Source organism: Aegilops tauschii, chromosome 6 (assembly GCF_002575655.3).
Source record: "Aegilops tauschii subsp. strangulata cultivar AL8/78 chromosome 6, Aet v6.0, whole genome shotgun sequence".
In the NCBI taxonomy this organism is placed as follows: domain Eukaryota; kingdom Viridiplantae; phylum Streptophyta; class Magnoliopsida; order Poales; family Poaceae; genus Aegilops; species Aegilops tauschii.
In genome coordinates this window covers 354720281-354736935 of record NC_053040.3, presented here as the reverse complement: position 1 = coordinate 354736935, position 16655 = coordinate 354720281, and the positions used below count along the sequence as shown (strand labels likewise).

The 16655-nt window shown below is 42.3% G+C and overlaps 1 protein-coding gene across 1 annotated transcript; it reads left to right on the top strand.

Moving 5' to 3' along the window:
• Positions 1–479: 479 nt before the first annotated feature.
• Positions 480–1959, top strand: LOC109775105 (GDSL esterase/lipase At5g55050-like). Its single transcript, XM_073502056.1, has 5 exons — positions 480–760; positions 859–995; positions 1076–1297; positions 1386–1653; positions 1742–1959. The coding sequence occupies exons 1-5, from the start codon at positions 499–501 to the stop codon at positions 1957–1959; spliced, it is 1107 nt and encodes a 368-aa protein (XP_073358157.1). The 5' UTR covers positions 480–498.
• Positions 1960–16655: the final 14696 nt, after the last annotated feature.

The following is a 16655-nucleotide window of genomic DNA, read 5'->3' as shown; positions in this document are numbered from 1 at the left end:
GGGATGACCTGTGGTAGTAGATGCTCTACCTAGTGCTAAATCCGAACGCAAGGTCCAAACGAGTAACTACAGTTACGCAGGCCCTGCGGATTTGGTCCCATGCACCCAGCTGGTCCGTCCTAAGCCGCACCAGCTGTTAGTGTGTGGCTGCCGGGCGTCTCCGTCGCGGTTCCTCGTCTCTGGCCTCCAGCCAGGGCACCCTTCTGCAGGCCCGGACTTGTTTAACAACGATCTGGAACAAATTTCTTTGATTTCGTTTGAATATACGGCCGTGTTCTACAGCTTCAAACCTCTTTAAAAGATGCATAATGAGGACACGCAGTCAGCTGAAATTACAAGTAGACAACCCTCTAAAACACCAGCTTGCGGGCGATAAACTCGATGAGAACTGCTGGGTAAATTCTGCTCCCTGGAACCTATATATACCTCATGACGTACCATGAAACATTCAGCACCTGAACACAGAGTCCCAGGCACAGCAAGCAGCGGAGCCTCCAGATGGCCAACCAAACCGCCTCATACGTGCTCCTGGCTCTGTGCCTGCTCGTGCTCGTGGCGAGGCACGCCGAGGGGAGGCAGCCCCGGCTCGTCCCCGCGATCTTCGTGTTCGGCGACTCCACCGTCGACGTCGGCAACAACAACTTCCTGGGCGGCACGCGCAAGGAGGGCAGGGCCAACTTCCCGCAGTACGGCGTGGACTTCCCGACCTCCAAGCCCACCGGCCGGTTCAGCAATGGCTTCAACACGGCAGACCGGCTAGGTACTATGTGCATTGCAGTTGTTCGATCGGCAGTCACTTCCTTCAGCACGAGTTCGATCGGCAATGCTTAACAAATTACACCATTCGATGATGAACAGCTCAATTCCTTGGCTTCCCCCTGAGCCCGCCGGCGTACCTCTCCCTAAATAGGCGTACCGTCAGATCACAGATGTTTAAGGGCCTCAACTTCGCTTCAGCGGGGTCCGGACTTGGGGATCACACCGGCCGCTCAGTGGTACTCTACATTGTTAGCCATTACGAATTAACTTTCATTTCAACGTCAACCGTATGACATGATGTGAACTTTATGTGCAGGTTGGTGAAGTCATCCCGATGACCCAGCAGGTGGAGTCCTTCGCGACGGTTGTCAAGCACATGTACCAGAGTTCAGGCTCGAGGAGAACGGCCAGTCTCCTCTCCAAGTCCATCTTCTTCATCAGTACCGGCAGCAACGACATGTTCGAGTACTCTTTCTCCCGCAGCAACGACAGGAAGTTCTTGGCCAGTCTCGTCGCCGCCTACAAGGACTATCTGAAGGTAATCAATTCGTCTGCAGTTGTGTTCATCTCCACAGCATCAGACGAACCACAAGAACTGCAAACTGAACATGTATAATCCTGCGCAGGCACTGTACCATCTGGGCGCGAGAAAGTTCAGCATCGTCAGCATCCCGCCGCTGGGCTGCACTCCGTCGCAGAGGCTGCGCCGGCTGGAGCAGATGGGCACGCAGGGCTGCTTCGGCCCACTCAACGATCTCTCGCTCCGGTCATACCCGCTGCTGGCCGCGATGATGGAGGAGCTGGCCCACGAGCTGCCTGGCATGGCCTACTCCCTTGGAGACGCCTTCACCATGGTCTCCTTCGTCTTCGCCAACCCACAGACGCCCGACTGGAGTAAGCAGATCGCCTTGGCACGGCTTTTCCTGGTGCAAATAGCCCGTGGATCTTTTCTAACTGTGATTTTGCCGGCCTGCTCTTGTAGGCTTCACGGAGCTTGAGGCGGCGTGCTGCGGCGAGGGGCCGTTCGGGGCGTCAGGGTGTAACCAGACGGTCCCGCTGTGCGGCAACCGCGACAGCTACCTGTTCTGGGACGCCAACCACCCGACGCAGGCCGTGTCCACCATCGCCGCGGAGACGCTGTTCGCCGGCAACCCCACGTTCGTCAACCCCATCAACGTCCTCCAACTGACCAAGCTGTGACCGTGCTTGTGCGCAAAATTTATAGCGATATGTATTTTGCCTTCTCTATCTAAATAAGTGTAGTCAGATAATATAGGGCTACCGGGTAATCAAGCGGTTATAAAACACTATCTTACCGACATGCACGGCGATAATACTTACCCCAATTCATCTGTGTTTGGATTAGAAATCTCTTTTTATATGGATTTAGAATTTGTGCTGCAAATTTTATCGAGATATTTAAGTGGATTTGGAAGAGTCTCTCAATCAATCGATCGACATGCCTTGCTATACAAGAAATAGTAAAACTAAGCCACCTATGACCATCAACAGCGATTTGAGCTCGGCCTGGATATTCGGTGGTCCCATCGCTCCCTTTTTCTCGAGGGTTGACAACACCTTATTAACTCGCGAAAAAAAAACACCTTTTTAACTCAAATGTTTTGAGGAATATAGATAATCTCTGGCCTATTAACCAGCCCAAATGTCGACCATAAGGTAATGTAGTCGCAGCCTTCACCAGACTGTGAGCTTCTAAGTTCATGCTTCTCCTCTCATGGGCAATCTCAACTGATGCAAAACCTTTCATCTTCTTCTTTACTTCTTGAATGAGACTCCCTCTGTAAAGAAATATAAGTTTAGATCACTACTTTGAGGATCTAAACACTCTTATATTCTTTTACGAAGAGAGTAATCGTAGAAGTTCCAAGGTACTCACCCTTCAAATGGCTCATTGGTAGCAATAACAGTTTTAGTACAAGCAAGGTCCACAGCCAGGGATAGAGCTTCATTGCTTGCCATTGCCTCGAGAATCTTCGGCAACATTAGATCCGGACTACGATTGCTGATGCCCCCCAAATCAGCCAGTTTCGTCTCGGTATAACGCAACGAGAGCACCCATATCTTCATGACGGCCAATAGCTGCATCCACACGTATCTTAATTGTAATCGAGGGTGGCGCAATCCACTCCACTTCAGTTTGAGGAATTTGAAGTCTCACTTGTGCCCTTCCTGAAACTTCAGCTCGATTATCTAGGTAATTCTTGATGAACATGAACGTTGTGAGAGGAGACTGGTATTGCTTTTCTTCGTGCCCACCATAAGGACCATAAGGTCACTACCGTTCTCATAAAGCTTTGATGATCCATTGATCTTGGACTTCTATCGGCCATAGCTTCGCATCATCATGTCTACATACAATTATGAGCTCCACCAGATCCTCATCTAACAAGTGACCACACATATTTTGCCATTGTGCACTGTATCAACGCATGGTTCCACGTATCCTCTGCCGAACGGCACATCAGACACAAGCTACCTTTTTCCAATTATTTTTCACGTATCCTCTGCCGAACTGCACATCAGACACAAGCTACTTTTTTTCCAATTATTTACCTCGTCATCCACGCTGCCCATTTGCCTCGCAAGGGATCCATCCTGGGACCTCCTTACTTCGTCAAGGCACTATTAGCTACTGCGCTAGCACCGACTTCATGTAGAATAGCTAGGGCACGACTTACTAGAAGGAAAAAAGAGCCGTTCTTTCACACTGGTCCATTTTCTTTTTCCAGTTTTTACTGGGTTTTTCTGTTTTTTCCTTCATTTATATTCGGTTATCTACGGGGATTTTTTCTCCCCCCTTTTCTTTCGTTTTCTTGTTTGCTTTCCTTATTTATTCTCCATTTATTTATTCTTTTGTTTGTTCATTGTTTTTATCTTTTTCGTTTTCTTACACATTTTCCTTGTTTTATTGTTCGTTTTTTGTTTTTTCTTGGTTTTCAATGATAATATTCTTTAAATACATGATCATAAAAATTTATACACATTTCATACATTTTTTGTATACATGATAAACATTTTCTCTATACACATCTAACATTTTTAAAATGCTTGGTCAACATTTTTTAAGTGATTTTATAGAGTTTTTTTTTGTAATATCTATATATTTAGAAGTTTCGAAGTATAAACAAAAGTAAAAAAAGTAAAGCAAAAAGCAAAAACTGAAAACGTAAAAAACAGAAAAGGAGGCTGTGGCCTCCCGCACTCCTGGGGAGGCCCATCTCGGTCTCCCCTTCAGCGACGGTTCCTACCCTCTCACTGAAAGTGAGATAAAGGGATGCCCCTCTCCTTAATCAAGGCGCTGAGAGGTCAAAGGCTCCGCCACGGCGATGTCTCACTTTTTTTTTCTGAACACTGTACAAACGCAAATACTCACATACACGCACACACACAACCCCTTTTTGCATCTTCTAGATACTGAGCTGACACATTTTTTTTAATACACGATTGTATATTTTTTGCATACACACAGAACATTTTTTAATACAGCTTGAATATTTTTCAAATACATGATGAATATGTTTCCAAATTATGTTTGAACACTTTTTCAACATATGTTAAATGTTTTTAAAATACACAATGAATATTTTTTAATACATGTGAAACATTTTTAAAATACGCATTTTTTAAATATATGCTAAACATTTTTCGTAAAAGCCATGAATTTGTTTAAACGCGCAAATCATCTGTTAACTCTTAGAACACTATTTTTAATGTCAACTTTTTTTTTGTAATGGTAAAGGCCATTTTTGTACGTTGCATAAGTTTTTGAAATGGCACAAACATAATTTTGATACATGTGAACATTGTTTTTAAATTCCATGAGCATGTTTCCGACTGGTGCGAAACAACTTTTTGCATTGTGGAAACATTTTATCAAATGTCAAGAGAATATTTTGAAATGCGTTATCATTTTTCAAGTGTCATGAACATTTTTTAAATTACATACAATCATTTTTTAAATTTTGCAGACAAAATATCTACACTGCATTTTTTTTTTGTAAATTAGCAAATGTACAAAAACATCTTAGTAAATTATTTTTGAAACATAATTATTTAGAATATTTTGAAATAAAAACAAGGGGAGACAAGTACAGAAGGAAAAAAACAAAAATCACAAAAAACATAATGAATGATCCGAAATACTGTCTTTGCCGCACATTACGGCAAGTTGTCGGGCGCACGGACATCCACAAGCGCGAGAAATGTCAGTTTTTCGTTTTTTCGCTTTCTTTCAAAGATTTTTTCGATTTCCTTTGGTTTTCCTTTTTCTGTTTTTCTGGTTAACTTTTTACTGTTCCATTTAATTTTTCCTTTTTAAAGTTTATATTTCTACTTCGAAAGGTTTCAGGAAATTTCAAAATACGTTTGGGTTTTGAAAACATGTTACAATTTTTAAATATTCAGTTTATCCAATTTTGTTCGGGACTTTCCAAAATGTTGTTGTTTCTTAAGTTATTCATAAATTTCGAAAAAAATCGTGTTCTTCAAATATTATTTGTGGGTTTCATAAAATGTTCCTATTTCAAGAATTGTTCTCAAATATTGAAGAATGTTTTTTTATTTGTTCGGGAGTTTCAAAAGTGGTTCACATTCTTAAAATTGTTCTTGTTTCCAAATTTTGCTATGGAATTAAAAAAATACGACGTTTTCAAAAATGTTTGCGTTTTGAAAACAGATTCATGAGATTCAAAAAATGTTCTCCTTTCTCGAAGATGTTTGTGCTTTAAAAAAATAATAATTGAAAAGTGTTAGCGTTTCATAAAACATTTTGTTTTCAAAAAACGTTTTGTGTTTGGAATTAAAAAAATGTCCGGATCCGTGCTGGCATTGCTTCTTATTGTTTTTGCGCTGCTCTATGACATTTGAAAGGAACGCTCACAACTCCACTGCCTAGCATCTCGTCCACTGTATAATGGGATTGATCTGCTGGGAGAGCGTGATTTTTTAGCGCTACAGTAACTGGTCGTTTCTGGTCGACAATCTGCCGCACAGAGCGGCACATAGGAGCTCCCGAGAAAAGCAAACACGCAAAAAAAGAACGAAGAGCAAACTGGCCGGCCACCCCAGCGACTGGGTTGGCCACAAGCCTTGTACTCCCTCCACTCCTAAATATAAGTCTTTTTAGAGATTTCAACAAGAGACTACATACGGAGCAAAATGAGTGAATCTACACCTTAAACTATGTCTATATACATCCGTATGTAGTTTGTATTGAAATCTCTAAAAAGACTTACAGGAGGGAGTAGCATTCTACTGTAGCATACCCATTGGTCGCGTTCACCTAAAAAAACCCGTTATTCGCACTATACATTAGCATTTTTTAGGAAGAGATGATCATTCTTTTTGGAAAATTCAAAAAATTGTTAACAATACGCAAAAAGATTCTGAACATTGTGGACATTTTTTGGAAAACCAAACCATTTTGAAAACGCCAAACTTTTTTGAAACTATTATTTTTTTAAACAAACTAAAGAAACTTCACAATCGTGTATTTTTAAATTGCAAACAATTCTAAAAAAATAAACCGTTTTTAAAACATGAAACCCTTTTTCCAAAAACATGAGGAATTTTTCGAAAAACCTTTTTTAATATTTCTGGATTAAGTGTTTTTCCAATTTATAAACAATTTTGCAAAACAGTAACATTTTTAAGAAAACATGAACAAAAGTTTGAATTATGATCATTCTGGAGAAATGAGCAATTTTATAAATTATAAGAAAATTTTGAAATTTTTTATTTTTTTAAGATTGTGAAGTTAAGAAAACAAGAATCAGAAAATAAAAAAAGTAAAAAAATGAAACCTAGATGAAACAGAAAAAACTGTAACGAAAACCAACAGAAAGGAAAACGTGTTCAGTAATACTAGGACATATGCCCGTGCATTGCAACGGGAGTAATAAATACCATCCTCTGTGCCGTATGGGTGCCAGCTGGTCGAGGATGGCTTCTGGCCTATGGCACGGGCTTTAACGGATACCATGCAGCGGGAGCCCAGCTAATGTGTGTAGCCTGGATGGCATCATTTACTCAATCATGTCCTCGAGGGGTCAGGCACCACTGATGTGCCATGCTCCCTTCAAGAATTTAAGGTGTATTGGTTTTCGTGCAAATCAACGATTTGAATGTTTGGTCAAGATTATAGAATAAAATAACAATATCTGCAATACCTAGGAGTAAAATATGAAACTACTTTTCATGGCGGATCAAATGATATAAACTTCGTATTGTGAATATTGATATATTTTTTTAAAACCTTGGTCAAACTTGCACTCGTTTGACTTTTCAAAAAATAAATACATTTTATATAAAGGAACAGAGGGAGAATGTCGGAAGAAAATGAACACCCGGCACTCGGATCGATAAACACCCAAATAAATAAGGCAAAATGAGGAAATTCCTTTACTGCGGATCTCTCCGAAGAGTAGTAGGAAGCGGCTCCCGCTCGTGGCTGGAGATAGCGTTGAGAATGACGGTGCCTAGGTCAGCCTAGCTGGCTTCCCGTGTAGCTCCTCCGCGCTCGTCAACGTTCGGCTTTGGCGCCGCAACGGTTGTCGAAAATAAAATAACATTTGATAGTTTGAATGTACTTTAATTTAAACTCACTTTGTATTTTCAAAGGGAAAATATTAACTACATGTAATATGTAAATATTTTATTTGGATCTTTAGTGATCCATATAAGCCTACTAAAAATTTAAAAGGCTTTTGAATAAAGTTTGGACCTTTAAACAATCAATAAGTTTTTTGAATTATAAAGAATATAGAAAATATTAACTATGTGTAATATGTAAATATTTTATTTAGTTCTCTAATTATCCATATAAGGCCACTGAAAATTTAAAAGGCTTTTGAGTAAATTTTTGGACGTTAAAACAATCCAAAAGTTTTCTGAATTATGAAGAAAATAGAGAAGCTTTTGTTCGGCCTAAGCCCAACGTTAACGATAGCAGTAGCAGCTAGCCCATGTAGACAGTAGAGGCCATGCCATGAACGCCGCCGCGTATCTACGCTCCCCTCCGCTGTTGCCCGTCCAAGTGCTGCGCCACAAATTAATGCTCTGAAGCAATTCCACCGTCATTCGTACCTACTAATCCGCTCCTCGTCTGCTCTTGTCCGTCCATCTGTGCTTAGCCGGTCTATTGCCGTCCATGGCTCCTCCTCCGTTGTTGTCCCGTATGTGTACGGAGTACTCAGACGTTCGTTGTCTATTCCGTTCTCTTCTTAGTTAGGTTCTCTTTTTCTCAAATCTCTGTCACCTCGCCGTCTGTTAATATCGCAGTCATACATATATAAGTTGATGAGATTTGGTCGACAAGAGCGATGTGGGATTACTAATGAACAAACAATCCTACAACTCATGAGAGGCTTCAGCTAGCATACCTGGTGGTAGGTTTGATGACTTGAGGTTAGGTCGTGAGTTCGATCCATACGCATACATTACTTTTTTCTGTCTTTTTGGAAACCCAGGGCTCGCGGCCCACAAGAGTATTTCTCTGGCCCAGGTGGATTTACGTGGCCCATACTGATTTAGCTGCCGGACACGTTGATTGTTTTCATTAGCAACTTACAGTACCACCTCGTTTATACAAATTGTAAAAGCGTATTGTGACATGAGAAAAAAGCGTATTATGACGGTGAACCCGACAAAGTCAATCCGTGCTTTATTACGATTTTGTCTATACAAATTGTAAAAGCGTATTATGACATGAGAAAAAAGCGTATTGTGACGGTGAACCCGACAAAGTCAATCCGTGCTTTATTATTAGGGAGAGATTTTACAAGTTCACGGAACCGGAAGAAAATATTATAGAAAACAATATGCTAAAGCTAGATAATGGGCCGGCCCTGTCCATCGCTCGCTCGGCCGTCCTTGTGGGTTTGATTGACCCTTTGACACAGAATGCGTCATATAAGAAATTTGCTCTTTAAAGGCTTGGGAGCTTCTATACGGAAAACCCAATATGAAGCTTATTGCCTCAAGTTGTCGTGCAAACGCACAGACCAAGCGACACGAGCAACTAAATGGGCCGCCCCATTGCGCGTTTCAATGATCCTGGTTTTGGGAACCTTCTAAAAGTTTCCCAACCATTCCAGGTCTGTTTTTTTTTCTTTTTCCCTGCTGTTTCTTTGATGGTTTTCTTCAGTTTTTCCTTACAATTTTTTTACATTTTTTGTTTTTCTTTTTTCTTGATTTTTTATCTGTTTCTTTTTTTTTTATCCTTTTTCCTTTTTCGTTTCTTTTTATAATTTTATAAATTGATTTTTTAACAAAAATTCAAATCTTCAAAACATGTTCAGAATTTAATTGTTCCCTTATATTAAAAAAATGTTTGAGAATTTCAAATTTTGTTCATGTTTTAAAAGTACTTTCAGAATTTTGGGAAAAATCAAAAAAATGTTTGGTATTTCAAATTTTGTTCGTGTTTTAAAAAATGCTGGAAATTTTGGAAATTATTCACTGTACAAAATATGCTCGGTGTTTTAAAATTTTGTTCAAGTTTTAGTTAAATGTTCGGAATTTTAAAATTGTTCACATTTTTTCAGAAAAATGCTCAAATATTCAAAAATTGTTTGATCATTTAAAAAATTGTTTGTTAGTCCCTCTTTTTAGTAGCATTCAGTATTTCAAAATTTGTTCACTTTTTTGAAAAATGTTCAAAATTTGTTTGAAATTAAAAAAATCACGTTTACAAATTTTGTTCAAGCAAAATAGGGTTTTTATCAGTTTTGCCATCGGTTGTATAACACTACTCAGTTCTGCCACTAAAACTTTTCACTACTCAAAAATGCCACTGCTCCGTTGGACACATACTCAAAAATACCATTTTCACCGTCACCGTCACGTCAATGCAAGTTGACAAAAGGTAGATGACGAAAATACCCCTGGTTTCATCTTGCACACTCTCTCTCCATAGTGTGGGCCCCACTAGTCAGGGAGTACGGATAAATAATTTCGAAGAAAAAATAGCATTGTTAGGGTTCGAACCATTTGAAATTAGAAATATTCTTATGCTATAATCTATCTGGACCTAGCTAAACAATCCCGACCCTACTCATTTGGCCGACCTGCTCGTGCCAGTTTCGCCAGTTTTCCCAGCTCCAGCGTGCCCCCACTCGCAGTTGCTGCGGCGCCTCCTGCCGAGTGCCGCCATGTTGCACGCCGAGTGCCACCACCCTGCTCTGCCTCCCGCCCAGCACGGTCACTCAACGCAGGCAGCTCTGGCGCTCCTCCTGCCTGACTCTGCAGCTCCTCCCGAGTCTTGAAGTGCAGCCATTCCACGGCAATGGCGACGGACAGGAAGCCTGAATCGGAGGGTTGTGAACCTCTTTGTGTTTGTGTCGTTTTCAGGAAAATAGGCAGCCACCATGCTGAAATTTCCAGAGAAAATTAGAAAACCATGTGATCCTGCTGTCATATGTGGTGTTGCTGCCAATTAGTGTGTGACGCATCAATCGATTGGACGTGGCGGTTGTTTATGCCTACTAGTACTAGAGAGATTCTTCCAGTTGGCTAACCACTCGTGCGGGTGATCCCCTTTCAAACAAGAAAAGATATGGTACGCTGCTGTGTTGGCATATTATTTTATCTAAACAATATAAGGGATATATCTCCCGATACAACCAAAGGCTTTCGTAGTTCAGTTGGTTAGCCTGTGCAATGTGTAGGTCATGTTGTTGGGTTCGAAACCCTGTCTAGCCCATTTTTATTTTCTCTTTTCATGCGCCCGTTGCAGATGGCCCCACAAGTCAATAAAAAGAGAGGGGAGTTGACAAACAGGATAGGGGTATTTTTGACATCTACCTTGACTCAACGTGCATTGACCTGATGGTAATGGTGAAAAATGGTCTTTTTGAGCACATGTCTAACGATACAGTGGCGTTTTTGAGTAGTGAAAATTTTTAGTGGCAAAACTGAGTAGCGTTATACACTCGATGGCAAAATTGATAAAAACCCTATAAAATATACTTGCTTCACAACCTGAAAATATTAACAGAATCAAAGTTTTGGTCCTGTGCTCACATAGATGATTGGATGGGGCTGAATTTTGGAGGAGTGTGATGATATGAGCACATTAAGGAGTGTGCAAAATTTTAACTCATTTGGATACACCTAGCTAGTTCTTCCTTCACAATGGCTTCTGTTTGACAGAAACTTTGAAAATTCACTGAGGGAGATTCACTAGTCAAATGAAAGTTAATTTGGCATGAGGCAAATATTTGGACATAAAAGAATGCCCAAAAATTTGGGAGTAAACAAGATAAGATAAATGGCACTTCCTTCACAGAAACCCACACTGGACAGAAATGAAGATTAGTTATTGGGGAATTATTCTTGGGCTAGGAAAATTAACTTAATAGGGGTATTTTTGACATCTACCTTGACTCAACGTGCATGGACCTGATGGTAATGGTGAAAAATGGTCTTTTTGAGCACATGTCTAACGATACAGTGGCGTTTTTGAGTAGTGAAAATTTTTAGTGGCAAAACTGAGTAGCGTTATACAATCGATGGCAAAATTGATAAAAACCCTATAAAATATACTTGCTTCACAACCTGAAAATATTAACAGAATCAAAGTTTTGGTCCTGTGCTCACATAGATGATTGGATGGGGCTGAATTTTGGAGGAGTGTGATGATATGAGCACATTAAGGAGTTTGCAAAATTTCAACTCATTTGGATACACCTAGCTAGTACTTCCTTCACAATGGCTTCTGTTTGAAAGAAACTTTGAAAATTCACTGAGGGCGATTCACTAGGCAAATGAAAGTTAATTTGGCATGAGGCAAATATTTGGACATAAAAGAATGCCCAAAAAATTTGGGAGTAAACAAGATAAGATAAATGGCACTTCCTTCACAGAAACCCACACTGGACAGAAATGAAGATTAGTTATTGGGGAATTATTCTTGGGCTAGGAAAGGAAAGTCTGGGAATATTTGAGCAACATATGACCCAAAGAAATTATGAGAATTATTTGGGAATTTTTGAATGGACGGAAATATAGGTTGCTTCACAACCTAGGGCACTTGAGGTTATTCCTTTAATAGAAAAGGAAATTTTCCCCAAGAAAAAGAATTATGGAGTTGGCCTAGAATGGAAATGGCATGATCTTGGGATGAGTTGGAGGAGGATGAACCACTTGGGAGAAGAAGAAATGATGATCTCCCGGGTTTCAAGGCCACAGACCCACTCCAAAAAGAAAATCAGATAAAAAATCAATTAAATCAAAGGAAAAAAAGAAAAGGGCCAAAAACCAGGCTGTTACACATTCTCATGAGGCTTCACATAGGGGTTGAGCCTCCTTCGAGTGATAAACTCGGCTAGAGGCATCTCATCCATGCCAACATTTGGCTCCTTGAATTTGCTAGCAGTGGTCTTGACGTGGCGTTTGTGGGGTATTGGACGCCTCTGGAGCTTCTTGGTTGCGAAGCTGCTTGGAGCTTGTTTCACGGCTGGGATTTGAGCGCCGGACATTGGAACCGGAGCCACCACCTATGACAGACAACACAAACAGACGAGACAAGCGAGAAAGATTATTGCAAAGACTAGGGCCAATACCAAATGAAACATGTAGAAATGAGATTGGGAGGATAAAACAACATAATTTTTTAACTCTACAGTAGTACCGGACCAGGGTGCGGATGTAAAAGTTTACAGCCGCTCTAGCTGCGGTAGTACTGTGCTAGGGTGGCACGGTAGTACTGCGCCTGGAGCGGAAGTAAATTTTTACTTCCGCGCCCCGGGCGGTAGTACCGCTCCAGAGGAGCAGTAGTACCGCACGGGGGTGGTTCTCGGGCGGACGAGCGGTAGTACTGCACGGTTTCAAATCACACGAGAACATCATCTACAGATCTAGAAACATCCACAAAAGTAGATCGGTACTATCGTTGATCAAAACTACACTACTGCATCACACCAAATAGCATATCTACTACACTAGCACTCTCCTACAATCTCCTCATGCAAAGATTTAGCCGAAAATCACACGAACTACACATGCATCTCCCCAAGACCTAGAAGCACAAAATGGAGCAAAAAGAGAGGGACTAGGGGAGGTACCGGGGTCCATGGCAAGAGGGCGAGGTGGGGAACGATCCCACCAGACGGAGTGCGAGGAGAGAGGCCGGAGACGGAGATCCGGCGAGGTCATCCGGTGCCGATCTTGGGCAGGAGAGAGAGAGAGAGACGAGGTGGGAAAAGAGATGAATGGGTATGGGGGGTTGGAACTCCCCCTGCCCGCTCTTAACCCCCACGCACTCGCGACTGCGCGGTAGTAACGCGGGTCATCGCGGTAGTACCGCCCGGGCGGAAGTACCGCACACAGGGCGGTAGTACCGCTCTTCCAGCGGCAGTAAAAAATTACTGTTGTGATGGAAGCGGTAGTACCGTGCCTGGGATGCAGCTGTGCACACACAGGGCAACCCATCTCCTGTGGTAGTACCTTGGCTTGCCACAGTAGTACCATAAACCCAAGAAAGTGCAAGTTTCGACAAAAACAGAAAAACACGGCCTTTGCAATGCAACCTTCAAGCAACCAGACACACAAAAGAGCACACACACGAGGCAACTCAAACACAAACGCGACTCAAAGGGAAGGCAAAAGACAACAAGGACCAAACATGAAACACAACCTCTCCAAAGAGAGGGCGGTGGCTGGAGCCACCTATGTTTGAGTCAATTGGTATGGCACCGCGAAGAATTATCCTTGGGCCCATGACCAAAACTCGTCTTTGAAGCACAAGTACCATAAAAAATGGCTAATGTGAAAGCGTTGATCAATTTATGCATAATGGGGGAGGGAGAATTCATTGAGAGAACAACACTCCCCCTATGTCCATGCCTACACCTAAACAAGACATCAAGATGAGTATGGTGGGGTGTGCAAGGGTTCAAGCCACATTGCTCGAATCAATAATATTTAGCTCATGCCTTAACTCGCGATATCTTGCTTCATACAAGGGCTTCGTGAGGATATCTGCAAGGTTATCATGAGTGTTGACATAGTTGAGATCGATCTCCCCTCGCCTAATATGATCCCGGATAAAGTGATACCGAATCTCAATATGCTTCGTCTTGAAGTGTTGCACCGGGTTGAGAGAGATCTTGATGGAACTTTCATTGTCACACCAAAGAGGCACTTTGTCACAAATGACACCGTAATCCTTTAAAGTTTGCCTCATCCAAAGAATTTGAGCACAACAACTACCAGCGGCCACATACTCCGCTTCGGTGGATGAGAGAGACACACAACTTTGCTTCTTAGAAGACCAACTCACCAAAGAGCAACCAAGAAATTGGCACCCTCCGGAAGTTGACTTCCTATCCACTTTGTCTCCCGCCCAATCCGAGTCCAAATAGCCCACAAGGTTGAAGTTAGTTCCTCATGGGTACCATAGGCCAATGTTTGGGGTATGAGCCAAATATCGAAAGATTCGCTTGACCACCACATAGTGGCTTTCCTTAGGTGCGGCTTGAAATCTTGCACAAATTCCCACACTCAACATGATATCTGGTCTAGATGCACAAGGGAAAACCAAGGAGCCAATCATGGAGCGATATACCTTTTGATCCATCGCTTTACCATTGGGATCTATGTCAAGTTGGCATTTGACGGGCATTGGAGTGGAGGCCGGCTTGACATCACTTAGCTTGAATCTCTTGAGCATGTCTTGAGTGTATTTGGCTTGGTTGATGAAGGTTCCTTCTCTTCTTTGCTTGATTTCGAACCCGAGAAAGAACTTGAACTCTCCCATCATGGACATCTTGAACTTCGAGGTCATGAGAGCGGCAAATTCCTCATTGAAAGCTTTGTTAGGGGAACCAAAGATAATATCATCAACATATAGTAGGCACACAAACAGCTCCCCTTTGACCTTCTTAGAAAAAAGAGTGGGGTCGATTCCCAATTTCAAACCCACGATCTTGGAACGACTCGGTAAGGTGCTCATACCACACACGTGGAGCTTGTTTAAGGCCATAGAGTGCCTTATCGAGTTGGTACACATGATTGGGGAACTCGGGATCCTCAAACCCCGAGGGTTATTTGACATACACCAACTCATTAATAGGACCATTAAGAAAAGCACTCTTCACATCCATATGTTGTAATTTGAAGTTATGATGAGAAGCATAAGCAATCAACAAACGAATAGATTCAAGGCGAGCAACGGGAGCAAAGGTTTCACCATAGTCGATACCCTCGACTTGGGAGTAGCCTTGTGCTACCAAACGAGCCTTGTTGCGAACGATAATCCCATGAGCATCTTGCTTGTTCTTGAATATCCACTTGGTTCCAATGACATTATGGTTCCCCGTTGGCCTTGGCACCAATCTCCACACCTTATTGTGCTCGAAGTTGTTGAGTTCTTCATGCATGGCATTGAGCCAATCCGGTTCCTCGAGCGCCTCATAGACCTTTTGGGGTTCCACACAAGAAACAAACGCGTGATGTTCACAATAGTTTGCCAATTGTCTACGAGTTCTTACCCCCTTTCTTAAGATTCCAAGCACATTCGTCATGATCTTTGGTAGTGATCTTGGATGCAATCTTGGCGGCACGACGCTCCAATTCCTCCTCAGGAGAGAGTTGAGGAGCGGTAACTTGATCATCTTGAGCGCCGTCTTGAGCTTGTTCTTGATCTTGAGATTGATCTTGAACTTGCTCGGTGGTGAGAACTTGACCTTGGGCATCACTTTGTGGTTCACCACCATCTTGAGGTTGATCTTGCCCTTGATCTTGTTTTGTTCTTCGGAAGCGTGTGGGTCTTGGGTTGGTGATGGTTCCACTTGAGCGGAACATTGTCCTTCTCCTTCGGCCACAAGGGGTTCCTTAATGGGTAGGATATGACCAACACCCATTCTTCTTATGGCTTGGGGAGGAATTTCATCACCTACATCACAAGTACCACTTTGCTCCACTTGGGAGCCGTTATTCTCATCAAACTCCACGTTACACGTCTCCTCAATGTGTCTGGTGGACTTGTTGAGGACACGGTAAGCATGAGAGTTTGTAGCATAACCAACAAATATGCAGTCATGAGTTCTAGCCTCAAATTTAGAGAAACGAACACCTTTCTTGAGAATGAAACACTTACACCCGAACACCCGGAAGTACTTGAGGTTGGGCTTGTTACCGATGAGTATCTCAGATGGAGTCTTGTTCAAGCCTTTGCGGAGATAGAGCTGATTGGAAGCATGACAAGCGGTGTTGATGGCTTCGGCCCAAAAGTTGTATGGAGACTTGAACTCCGCCATCATGGTCCTTGCCGCATCCATCAACATCCGGTTCTTCCTCTCTGCTACACCATTTTGTTGAGGGGGGTAAGGTGCAGAATATTGATGCTTGATCCCCTCATCACTAAGAAACTCATCCAAGGTGTAGTTCTTGAACTCGGTGCCGTTGTCACTTCTTATCATCAAGATCTTTGCATTGTGTTGACGTTGAGCTTCATTTGCAAAGTCGATGATGGTTTGTTGGGTCTCACTCTTCCTCTTGGACAAATATACCCAAGTGTATCTTGAATAATCATCCACAATCACCAAGCAATACTTTCTACCCCCAAGACTATCAAAGGATGGAGGCCCAAAGAGATCCATGTGAAGGAGCTCCAAGGGCCTCTTCGAGTAGATGATAGTCGTGGGAGGGTGAGCCTTCTCATGTAGCTTTCCTTTGATACAAGCACTGCAAGCACGATCTTTCGCAAAACTAACATTTGTTAGTCCACAGACATGGTCCCCCTTGAGAAGACTTTGCAAATATCTCATATCGACGTGGGCTAAACGGCGATGCCAAAGCCATCCCACGTCAACTTTAGCCATTAGGCATGTCGCGGTCTTAGTGGGTCGCTCCGAAAATTTAATCACATATAGACC

Bases quoted from the DNA above. Each gene is read 5' to 3' on its own strand.
- LOC109775105 (XM_073502056.1), top strand. From the start codon at position 499: ATGGCCAACCAAACCGCCTCATACGTGCTCCTGGCTCTGTGCCTGCTC. The intron at 996-1,075 runs GTACTCTACATT...CTTTATGTGCAG, and splicing joins ATCACACCGGCCGCTCAGTG to GTTGGTGAAGTCATCCCGAT. The intron at 1,298-1,385 runs GTAATCAATTCG...AATCCTGCGCAG, and splicing joins CCTACAAGGACTATCTGAAG to GCACTGTACCATCTGGGCGC.